We start from the raw sequence: 12,333 nt of genomic DNA, 5'->3' as shown, positions 1-12,333 counted from the left end.
TTAGAATACATGTAATTTGATACACATGTATGTACACGCATTTGAGATACGAAACTTAAAATAATACACGCAAGTATGTATAAAATACTTTTTTATTCAACCATGAAGGAAAGGAATCAAAAAACAATGTTTATACTCAAACCAAAAAATATTTTCTTAGGTATAGTTCATACACATTTGTTTGTGTGTGTGTGTGTGTGTGTGTGCGTGTGTGTGAGAGAAATGAGAGAAAGAGAGAGAAAAATAAAGAGGAGAGAAAGAGAGAAAGAAAGACAGTGTGTATGTGTGTTACAAATAAAATATAATATATTTATGAATAAAAATTAAACGCGACTAATAACTAATTCCTGATTATATATCTGAGCTGTTAACACATTGGCACTTGTGTGAGTGTGTGTGTGAGTGTGTGCGTGCGTCTTTGTATGTGCGCGTGTGCATGAGTGTCTGTGTGCGCGCGTGTGAGTAATAAATAGATTAAATGAAGCATGGAAGGGCATGCAAATAAGTGAATACTGTCTGAAATGTAATTTAACCAAAACAAAGAACTCAACGAAAAAAAAACTAAACAAACTTAAAAGAAAAAAAAACTAAACAAAACGCACTCCATATTAAAACGGAAAACTAAAAAACCGGAAAAACCGGAACAAAGTTAGGCGGAATTACAGGAAATGGTAAAATTATTAACATCCACGTTCCAGACACCGATGGAGTAATTGGAGTACCAATCCCTCTCAAAGATCGCTCTCAACTGTTGGTGTATCCTTACCTGGCCCTGTCGATCCTGATAACTATCCTGGCCATCCTCCTGATGATGATTCCGACGAGGATGACGACCTTGATGATGATGATGATCTTCGCCGGATGGCGTTGGTTCTCCGATTATGATCGCGACGCCGGCCGTGTTAATGAAGTAATCGCCAGACCAATTTGACGTTCCTGTGTGTGTGCGTGTGTGTGTTTTGTGTGTGTGTGTGCGTGTGTTTTGTGTGTGTGTGTGCGTGTGTGCGTGCGTGCGTGTGTGTGTGTGTGTGTGTGTGTGTGTGTGTGTGTGTGTGTGTGTTGTATAGTCAACTGATCAACTGATTAATCGATCGATTTATCAATTGATCAACTGATTAGTTTTCAGATTAGGATTGACTGATCGGTTGAATTATTGATAATTATCGTCAGAAAGAAATTGATTGATTAATTAATTGATCGATTGAATGGTCGAATGACAGATTGAATGAATGAGTGAATAAATGAATGAATGAATGAATGAACGAACGAATGAATAAATGAATGAATAAATGGATGATTGGCTGATTGATTGATTGACGATACCACCAGAATAAAAGAAAGAAAGGCCCTGACCAATATAGGCAGTCTGATCAGTGACCATGTACTTGTTGTGGTTGACTCTGGCGTACGGGATGGTCTGCTGGTAGGGCATCACCACTGGCACGCAAAATAATTTCTGTCGTTGGATGAGTGAGGGTGTCGTTGATGTTGTTGTTCTTGATGATGTTGTCTTTGTTGTTGTTGTTGGCTTTGTTGATGTTGTTGATGATGTTGTTGTTGATGATGTTGTTGTCTTTGTTGTTGTTGTTGGCTTTGTTGTTGTAGTTGTTGGCTTTGTTGATGTTGTTGTTGATGATGATAAACAAACAAATAAACGAACAAACAAGCAAACAGACGATCAAACAAAGGAGAAAAAATTCTACAAAAGCCAGAACAAAAACTAAAAACTAAGAAAATTATCAAGACTAACAGCTTGAAGAGATGTCTCCGGTTTAGTAAAACTCAGTCCATTCAGACTGGCCAGTGACTTCATGTACTGCAGCATATCTGGTTTCGTGTGCTTCCACAAACTCGTCAATATCTTTACCTTAGTTAGAGTTTAAAGAAATTCCAAAATTTAGATACCTTAGTTAGAGTTTAAAGAAATTCCAAAATTGGAGAAGATTGAGTGAAGTAACGTATGGATGGATGAATGAATGAATGAATAAATGAATGAATGAATGAATGAATGAATGAATGAATGAATGAATGAATGAATGGAATGAATGAATGAATGAATGAATGAATGAATGAATGAATAACCTTAGTTTGTGTTAAGACTTTTCAAAATGGAAGTTATAATAGGTAAATCAAGAAATAGTAATATTTGCTTTGAAAAATTTTGAATAAATGAAAGAACAAATGAATGAATGAGTGAAAGAATCATCATGAATGAGTAAAAGAATCATCATCCTCATCATGATCGTCATCATCATCATCATGCGTTTACCTCGATTTTCTTCTCAACAGCAACTCTTCTCAGGGCATCATCTATAACAGGCCAAAATCTTAGATGAAAAAAATTTGAAAAAAATTTTTTTTTTAAATATTCAAACAAATTATAAGAAATAAATATACCAAGAAAATGTAAAATCAACAAACAACATAAACAAGAGACGAACAAACGTACGAATGAACAAACAAACATACAAACGAACAAATACAAAGCCAAAACATACAGATGAGGCTTGGCGAACTCAGTGTAAGGCATATAATCCATCACAGATATGTGAACGAACTGTTTAGCTGAGTGGATGACATTCAAGATTGCATTGATGTCCGATGTTCGGCCAGATGGACAGAAAAACGGAGGAGAGCTCTGATGATGATGAAGGTGGTGGTGGTGATGATGACAGTTATGTTATATTGTGTTGATGTTGTTGGTAGTGTTGTCATTTCGTAATAGTTGTTTGATGTTGTTGTTGATAATGATGATAATGACGATGATGATGACGACGATAATGATAATGTCTTGACTTCAATTGCATACCCAATAAATGACCAAACTTTAAAAATAGCAAAATCATTTTTTTTAAAGAGAACAAACCACAAATTTATGAATCACGCAAGACCATCTATTCATTTATTAATTCATAGCTAAATGATCAATTATTTAACAGGAAAAGCTCGCACAGATAAAAAGACACTTGTCGCCTGATCTTGAACGTTCAGCTGCATGGGATTGTCAGCGTTATAGCGCGTGTTAAACTTGCACGGCCAGTGTCTTGGAACTTCGTTACGGGAGGCCACATAGTTGTATAGATCTACAAGTTTGCTGGCATCTGAAAGTAGGAGGTCGCAGGATTTTATCAGGATTCCTAGTTCTTTTACCTATGTGTGTACGTGTGTGTGTGTGTGTGCGTGTGTGTGTGTGTGGTATGCGTGAGAGAGAAAGTGTGTTTGTGTGTGCGTGAGAGAGAGAGAGAAAAAAAAAGTGTGTGTGTGTGTGTGTGAGAGAGAAAAAGAAAGAAAGAGAAAGAGAGAGAGTGTGTGTGCATGAGAGAGAGAGAAAGTGAGTGTGTGTGTGTGTGTGCGTGCGTGCATGTCTGTGTGAAAGACCTGTGTCAGAGATCTCCAGTCCATATTAGCACTACCAAGATAGAGCATTTGACCATCGACGAGCCAGAGTTTCGTATGTAAGACGCCAGATTTCAACAACTTCTCGGCTTCCAAATTCAACACTTCTGCCCCTGTTATGATCAAGTTACAATATTATATAATATGCGTATACAAGCACACATACACAAACACACATGCACAAACACACACATACACACAAACATATAATGAAACCTACTCCTGTACGAACACACACATACACACAAACACACACAAACATACCAGCTTGACTCAATGCCAAAAGATCTGGGTTGGTTGTATTGGGTTTGTTAACGATGATTCTCAGCTTAACACCTCTCTTTATAACATTCAGCAACTCATTGAAAACTGTCTTACCCTGAAATTTTTTTAAAGTAATAAAATGAAAAAAAAATTGATAAAATTATTCAAACTATTAATAAGCATACAGAGACAAAGAGAGACAGACGGACAGACAGACAGAGAGAAAAACAAACAGACAGACAGACAGAAAAACAAAAATACACACAAGCACACACACAAATATATATTTAAAACATCAATTCCCTAACAGTAAACCAAAAAACCTGAATATCAAGTGAGCTATTAGTTTCAGGCCTGTCCATCATCAACCAATAAAACGAAATCAAGTCCACAGACTTTTTGGCATTCTTCAGTAGAAACATCCACGCGTCGAAAGTCGACATACTCTCTATGGAACCACTGGGATAGGTCAGGTTTTCTGGAATGGTCTCAACTAGTTGGAAGCTAGGAAAAAAGAAATTAAATCAAATTGATTGGGTTGTTTTTTTGTAGTTTTTCGTAATTTTTCCGAATGACGTTACTCTAGTAATTTTGTAATTCATTCGATCCCTAAAAAATTGGAATTTATTTCTTTAAATTGTGCAAATGTAAACCTAAACACAGGCCTAACAAGAAAAAAATAACTTTTAAACTTTTTAAAAATTTAAAAATTTTTTCTGGACTCACCTACAATTTTGAGGGGGATTATTACTACATGAAAATCGATCATTCGCATCACAACTCCTAATTTCAGGGCAAGATAAGTACTGATTGATGATTGGCAGTAGCAGAAGTATCAAAGCCATCATTGTGATAAGACCAACTGTGAAATAGGCCATCTTAGAGCAGAACTGTATGTTGTCACCTTTGTTGAAGAAGTGATATTTTACATTGAAAATATCTTGTTGTTGCTGGGAGCTGAATTCATTTGCTCCTGTTATGTGCTGTTGTTGTTGTTGCTGCTCATTCAGTGATGTTGTTGCTACTGTTGGGGACTTCTTGTGGTAGATTTTCTCACTATCTCCCATCATATAATTAGTTTTACTACTACTTGACTTTTCCTGATGTGTTTGATTTGGTTTTGTTTATTAATTCATTAATGATTAATCTAGAGTGTTATTATTTATTATTATTTATTTATTTAATTATTCATTATAAAAATAATTAAATTAAATAATATTCAAAACAAAGGCAAGAAGAAAAAAAACTATGATGAAGGAAAAAATTATTAATTAAAAATTTAAATAAAATATAAAATCTAAAGTGAAACCCAAATGCACACATTTCAATTGGTTTATTCAATGTGTAACTTTAGCTTTATCATAATTTTATAACAAAATCAAATATGTTCTAGCTTTGAAATAATAGTTATTAACATTTGATTAGTAGAGATTTACAATTTAATTAAATTAAAATTTTAAAACTGAATAAAATAAATTTTAAAAGATAGTGAACGAAAAAATTAATCTAACTTCTCTGTCGCAGTAGAAACCCATTTCTTGAAAAAAAATTAATTTAATTGGAATATCATTCACTAATCGGCAGAGTTTATTCTCTAATTTAACTTTGTAGTTTTCTAAATTTTTAAATCCTGTTAGCTAAAATAAAATGTTTAAAAGTGAAACCGAAACAGGACACATCCTTATTATAGAAGCTTAAAATAGAAACCATCATGTGATACTATTGGTGTGTGTGTGTGTGTGTGTGTGTGTGTGTGTGTGTGTGTGTGTGTGTGTGTGTGTGTGTGTGTGTGTGTGTGTGTGTGTGTGTGTGTGTGATAGATCATTGCATAGTCAACTGATTGATTGCTTTGATGTATTAAACAAATTAGTTTTCACGAAAAATATTGAAGGGATTGTGAGAAACAGAGGAGAGAGAGAGAGAGAGAGTGAGAGAGCGAGAGAGGATGGAATAACCAAGACTATCAACTATGATGATGAAGTGAAAATAATTTAAAATATACCCAAGGCCTCTAACTGTTACTGCTGTTGCTATTGCTGCTACTTCATCTACTACTACTATTTATATACATACCTATAGACTAAGAGAAAAATGTATGTTTGCATGCATTTAATGATTAATAACTCAAGATCACCCTACCCTACCATGGAGATAAAACAACACACCTAAACCAAAATATAATTATACATGCATCCAGACGGATCTCCTTATTCTATGAAAAGGTCGATCGACTTCACCCATACATACATACATAAAAATAAAGTGGTTTTGTTATACATTGGTTGCAATCAAATTCCCCTGATTTTGATCGAGCTAGAAAAACTCCCACTCACAAATCCAGTGCTAGAACCTTCGAAATTCAACCACCACAAGATCTCACAAGTTTAAGTCTTAATTAAAACTACAACTGAAATATATTTCATATCTCTAACCAAACCAATTTGGGCTAATCTATCAAGAGATCAGTTATATCAATAAACATTACCGTCCTAATGACAGACACCAATCCTAACTCAACATAAAAATAAGTCAGTTTATATATTTCAAATCCTCTCAGCCATCGTCGTAACGTCAAAAATTACAAATCCGACCAATCCCAATCCCGTAATGAACCAACGATATCTCGGTATCATCGTTCAAACTTTTCAATCCTTCAAATTTTATACGAGGCAAAACGGTCACGTCATATTTGTTCGAGAGATAAGCATAGAATCAGACTCACGCACGCACGCACGCACGCACGTACACACACACACACATACGCACACACACACTCAACCGCAACTAAAGTTGACAGCCATTTTGAAAGTTAGTCGATTTCAGGATGAAAGCGATCAAAGGGTAACAACGTGGGTTGTTAAGTGCCTTCAAAATGACATTACTTTGGTCAGACATTAATTTTCATTAATATCATAATTATTATAAAATTAATAATAATTATCAAGTTGAGTTTTAAGCGCCCGTCTGAAAATATGCCTAAACGGAAATTTGAGTTGAAATTGCTGATAATAATTTCTTGTATTTATAGGAATTTGTTTGTTGTGAGAATTACGTCATCGTACTTAATAAAAAAGTAAACAAAAAATGGACGCGTTTTGAAATTGCAAACAAGTATGATGAATAAATAAATAAATAAACTTTGTTATAGTATATATGCCATGAAAATAAATATAGTCAATGATAATAATTTATTGATAATTAATTAAACACAGTAATTAATAATTTGAAGACCATCTCCATTGAAATCTTGAAGTCTTCAAAGAATGAGAACAAACTCAAAAAAATCCAAACACCTTTCATCAGAAAATATTTTCTCGTCATTAAAAAAAATCAAGAAGTGATAAAAAAAAGTTTGAAAAATGTAAAAAGGTTTATTGAGAATTTCTATTAAATACAATCACCATAAATAAGAATCCATTAATATCGAAAATTTATTATAAATATTAATTCATAATCAATTAATAAATTAATAAACAAATTAATTGATTAGTTAGTTAATTTATTTATTTGAAGGAAAATTTACATAAAGGATGTAATAACAAAATCGGTGTTGGCAGTGAAGTTTTTGACCGGGGTTTTAGAAAATGAATTGAAAAATTGTTATTATTGTTATTATTATTATTATTATTATTATTAGTAGTAGTATTTGTAGCAGCAGTAGTAGCAGTAGTAGAAGCAGTAGTAGCAGAAGTAGTTGTAGCAATAGTAGTAGTAATACTACTACTATTATTATAAATGTTGTTATTATTGCTATTATCGTTGCAGATTTTATTCTTCAAGCTATTGTTTTCATTAACGTAGTTGCTGCTACTGGCATTAATACGGCTTGCCGTTGATGTCATTTTGTCGTTGTTGTGGCTGACATTAATGTAGTTTGTAGTTGATGTCATTTTGCTGTTGGCCACTGAGGCTGTCTGGACTTTTTTGACAAATTGACCCAACTTTGGGCATCGACCGTGTGAGAGGCTGTTTCTGTAGTAACTGTAGCTACCTTGCGAATCATTTATTTATTTTGTTTGTCTGTTTGTTTGTTTGTCTGTCTGTTTGTTAACTCATTTGTCTATCTGTCTGTTAACTTGTTTGTTTGTTTGTTTGTCTAACTTGTCTGTTTATTTTACTTAACCATTTATTTAGCTATAAACCTTGAGTTATTCAATATATTATAATAATTTCAATTTGTTATAAAAAACATAAATGAACGCTTTTTTACCGGCAAAAATAGCGCTATAACATTTATGGTGTATGATATCGAATGACACCAAAACATTTGATAAACAGCACACACACACACGCGCGCGCGCGCGCACGCACACAAACAAACACAAACATACACACCATTAAATCTTTCAATCCTCGTGTGATGAGTGGTACCAAACGATCTGAAACTCAGACTAGCTCGATGTTCAGCGTCCGAACTGTCTCTAACCAGAAAGGTTCCATCCGGTTGCCCTGATAAAATGACGTCAGCTTCTTCCACACTCAACTGAGGCCAGAACCACGGGTACTAGGAAGGTTCCAAATTTGAAATTAGTTTGATGTTAAGCTTTGTAGTTTTTACATAAATTTATTGATATCTCTTAGAAGGAGCAAGATAAGTGGATAAAGGTGTGTTGGTTGAAAATTAAAAAAAAGAATTTGTACTAAAAACGGTTCGAAATTTTATCACAAGGACCATAACAGAGGCACTGTTCTCAAAAATGACATTTAACTCAACTGCGATTTCCACGAACAAAACTAGTGACTTCAACTTGTCAAAATGCACAGCGCTATATAAATAGAACCCAGAATTGAATTTTCTTCATTTTAAAATGACAGTTTGGATTTTTAAAAAAAAGTAGCTATTTGATATTATTTTTTTTCTTAGTTTGTTCGTGGAAATATTCAAGTGCTATTACTTCTACTACTGCTGATGCTGCTGCTGCTGCTACTACTACTACTACTACTACAACTACTACTACTACTATTACTACAACAACTACTACTACTATTACTACTGCTACTACTACTACTACTACTACTACTACTACTACTACAACTACTACTACTACTACTACTACTAGAACTACTACAACTACTACTACTACTACTAATTTTACTGCTACTACTACTGCTACTAATTATTTACTACTACTGCTACTAATTATTGTTATTACCAATATTATAATTATTCATTTTGTTAATAGCACGTAATCATTGCAAAATGTGGCTCGAGAGTTTTTCTAACTTTTTCCATAGCTCCTCCAAATGCTGACGGCTCCATGTCGTCCAACTTTTCATCCTCGTCATCATCAGCACCGTCGCCATCATCATCATCACCACTATGGTGGTTGACATCATCATCGTTGTTGTTATGGTGGTTGAAATCATCATTATCATTATCATCATGGACAGCATTATCAACATCACCATTACCAGCACCATTATCATCATTGGCATCATTATCAGTAGCGTGAACATCATTATCACTTCGATCACTACCATCATCGCCATCGTCACTGCATAGAATTATATTGTCGACATTTGAGAAGCCTGTTGATGTCATATGAATATATTATCCATTAATTAATTAATTCATTTGAATAATTAGTTTATTTTTACTTTTCCAAACAAAAATATTCATACTTTTTCATATTTACTTTTCCAAACAAAAATATTCATACTTTTTCATATTATATTTTACACAATAATTTTTCTATGAAGTAATTTCTAAAAATTTGAAAACGAAAAAATAGGAAATGAATAAATTGTAATAATAAATCACGGATAAATCGTTTCACACATTAAGGAAATAAGAACTTTCAAGAACAACATCAAACTGAATTCTAGGGGCCGTTCGAAAAGATATTCAGCCGAAACCAAAGTCGTAGAGAGAGCCCGTCAGGGATGAAGCTCTGTAAAAACTGCAGAAGAAGATGATGAGGAAGAAGACGAAGAAGATGATGAAGAAGATGAGTTAAAAAAGGAGAAGATGATAAAGATGAAGAAGAAAAGGCAGAAGAGAAAAAAAAGATGAAGAAGAAAATGAGAAAGAAGAAGAGAAAGAAGAAGAAGATGTGAAAAAAGTTAAAAAAGGAGAAGATGATAAAGATGAAGAAAAAGAGGCAGAAGAAGAAGAAGAAGAAGAAGATGAAGAAGAAGAGAAAAAGAAAATTTTATTTTGGCTAAAAATCTTTCCATCGTTCATTCAATCTTTTATTTGATTAATGAAAGGCGATAACTCAATAAACAACAACAGCAGCAACAACAGAAACAACATCAACAACAACAACAACATCAACAACAACACTTAACTACTCCTATCACTTCATCTGAATCTGACATTTGAAGAGCATAAAATAAAAAGTATCAAAAAGGAAATTATTGTTATAAAGGCAGAAAAAAAACATGGCGGACACCCAACAGGAAATGAAAAATGACGTCACCGAGTCAAGAGTCACGTGACCTCCGATAGCGGGATTTATATAGCGCTCGATGGAGTTTACATAACGGTTAATGCAATCACGTGGCGTCAAACGTGTTTTATTTAATAATTTTCTAACCCGCACTTGGTAGATCTGGATTATTGATGATAATGATGTTGTCATTAATGATGACGATGGTTATGATGACGATGGTGATGGAGATGATAATGATGATGGAGATGACGTTGGTGATAATGGTGATGATAATGATGCTCTCGTTGTTGATTATGATGATGATGGTGATAATGATGACGATGGTGGTGGAGATGATGATGATGATGATAATGATGACGACGATGTTGATAATGGAGATGATATGGATGCTGAGTGATCTTGATAATGATGATTTTCAATACGCAACTCGCTTTAGAAATTAATATTAGAATGATGTTACAAAAATAATATATATATATATATATATATATATATATATATATATATATATATGTAATCACGTGATTATAAATACGTCGCCCACGTGACTTTTCGAGCGTCCTAATGACGTCATCATAACGTAAGAAATAGTCGACTGCCTGTTGTTGGCAGATGATGATGGTGGTGATGGTGATGGTGGTTATAAAAACGGAAATCATGACGATGATTTCAAATGTATATATTGTATATTTATGATGTATGTGTGTGTGTGTGTGTTTGTATGTGTGTGCGTGATTGAATGTGTGTGAACGTGTGTGTACGAGGCTGTGTGAGTGTTTGTGTGTGTGTAGATTGACAGAGAGACTGATGAATGAATGAATGAATAGATGAATGAATGAATGAACGAACGAACAAATAAACAAACGAACGAACGAACGAATGAATATTCACAATCAACTTGATGATGACCGGATGGACGGATGGATTATGTTGGAGATAAAAGGAATGAATAGAAGTAACGACGAACGTCACAAGATCAAAGAAAGTTTCTAACGAAGGAAGTGTAATGAGTGATTGAATGAATGAATGAGTGAATGAATGAACGAATGAATGAATGAACGAATGAATGAATGAACGAACGGATGAATGAGTGAGCGAAAGATTGATTGAATGAATGAAGGAATGATTGACGACAAAATACTAAATAAACGAATGGAAACCCGCCGAAATAAATGATCGGATATAAAGAAATCGAGGAATGATTGAAGGAGGAAATAAATGAATGAACGAAAGAATAAATCGAAACATTGAATGATAGATTGAAGGAATGAACGCATTAATGGAAGAATGACAAAACGAATAAATGAATGGACGAAAAAGCGGACGAATGAATAAATGAACGAACGAACGAATGAATGAACAAACGAATGAATGAACAAACGAATGAATGAACAAACGAATGAATGAATGAATGAATGAATGACTTCATGAATGAACGAACGAATGAATGAACAAACGAATGAATGAATGAACGAACGAACGAATGAATGAACAAACGAATGAATGAATGAATGACTGCATGAATGAACGAAAGAACGGATGAATGAACGAATGAAAGATTGTGCAAATAAAGAAATAAATTAACCCGCCCAAACGACATACATACTTTATGTTTACATTTTGTCAACCAAGCAAAGAAGAAAAATAATGGTGGTTGAGGTGATGATGATGATGATGCAGTTGTTGATGATGATGATGATGATGCAGTTGTTGATGATGATGATGATGATGTTGATGATGATGATGACGACGATGATGACGATGACAATAAGAAAAAGAAAAGACGGAAGTGATGTTGTGATTTATGGTGATGATGATGATATTTTGAACGATGTTGACGATGATAATGATGTTGTTGTTGTTGTTATTGTTGTTGTTGAATTAACAAGGAGGAAATTTGGATTGAATGATTAATTGCGAAAGAAATGAATGAAGACCATAATGATGATGGCGCAGATGATGATGATGATGATGGTGGTGGTGGTGATGATGATGATGGTGATGGTGACTACGATGATGATGGGGCTAGAAGTCACAACAACGTCACAACAATAACAACTGCAACTACAACAACAACAACGTCACAATAACATCAACAACAACTACAGCAACAACTACAAAAACAACAAAAACAACAACAATTGCAACAACTACAACAACTGCAACGACAACAACACGGAGAAAATTTATTGACTCTGAATTAATTACCAGCAATCTTAACCATATGAACACACGCGTTGCATAACGAATAGGAGCATTTAACATTTTGATGCTGTTG

At 33.9% G+C, this 12,333-nt stretch overlaps 2 protein-coding genes across 2 annotated transcripts; both read right to left on the bottom strand.

Moving 5' to 3' along the window:
- Positions 1–90: 90 nt before the first annotated feature.
- On the bottom strand, positions 91–4,603 carry HELRODRAFT_116577 (hypothetical protein). The gene is made up of 12 exons (XM_009033510.1): positions 4,387–4,603; positions 3,984–4,164; positions 3,661–3,775; positions 3,379–3,509; positions 2,953–3,150; positions 2,499–2,638; positions 2,270–2,327; positions 1,751–1,867; positions 1,354–1,456; positions 835–936; positions 447–741; positions 91–426 (listed from the first exon to the last, which is right to left on the bottom strand). Exons 1-11 carry the CDS (start codon positions 4,536–4,538, stop codon positions 650–652), a joined length of 1,389 nt encoding a protein of 462 aa, XP_009031758.1. The 5' UTR covers positions 4,539–4,603; the 3' UTR covers positions 91–426; positions 447–649.
- Positions 4,604–7,476: 2,873 nt separating this feature from the next.
- On the bottom strand, positions 7,477–8,920 carry HELRODRAFT_182781 (hypothetical protein; the record flags this gene model as incomplete). Its single annotated transcript, XM_009033509.1, has 4 exons — positions 7,477–7,518; positions 7,581–7,651; positions 7,996–8,164; positions 8,885–8,920. The coding sequence occupies 4 exons, from the start codon at positions 8,918–8,920 to the stop codon at positions 7,477–7,479; spliced, it is 318 nt and encodes a 105-aa protein (XP_009031757.1).
- Positions 8,921–12,333: the final 3,413 nt, after the last annotated feature.

Source organism: Helobdella robusta (genome assembly GCF_000326865.2).
Source record: "Helobdella robusta unplaced genomic scaffold HELROscaffold_92, whole genome shotgun sequence".
Lineage (NCBI taxonomy): Eukaryota > Metazoa > Annelida > Clitellata > Rhynchobdellida > Glossiphoniidae > Helobdella > Helobdella robusta.
Note: the sequence above shows the minus strand (reverse complement) of the source record. Positions and strands in the feature narration are given on the sequence as shown.

Bases quoted from the DNA above. Each gene is read 5' to 3' on its own strand.
- HELRODRAFT_116577 (XM_009033510.1), bottom strand. From the start codon at position 4,538: ATGGCCTATTTCACAGTTGGTCTTATCACAATGATGGCTTTGATACTT. The intron at 3,151-3,378 runs GTCTTTCACACA...GTACACACATAG, and splicing joins ACTGGAGATCTCTGACACAG to GTAAAAGAACTAGGAATCCT. The intron at 1,457-1,750 runs GTTAGTCTTGAT...ATCCAACGACAG, and splicing joins CGGAGACATCTCTTCAAGCT to AAATTATTTTGCGTGCCAGT.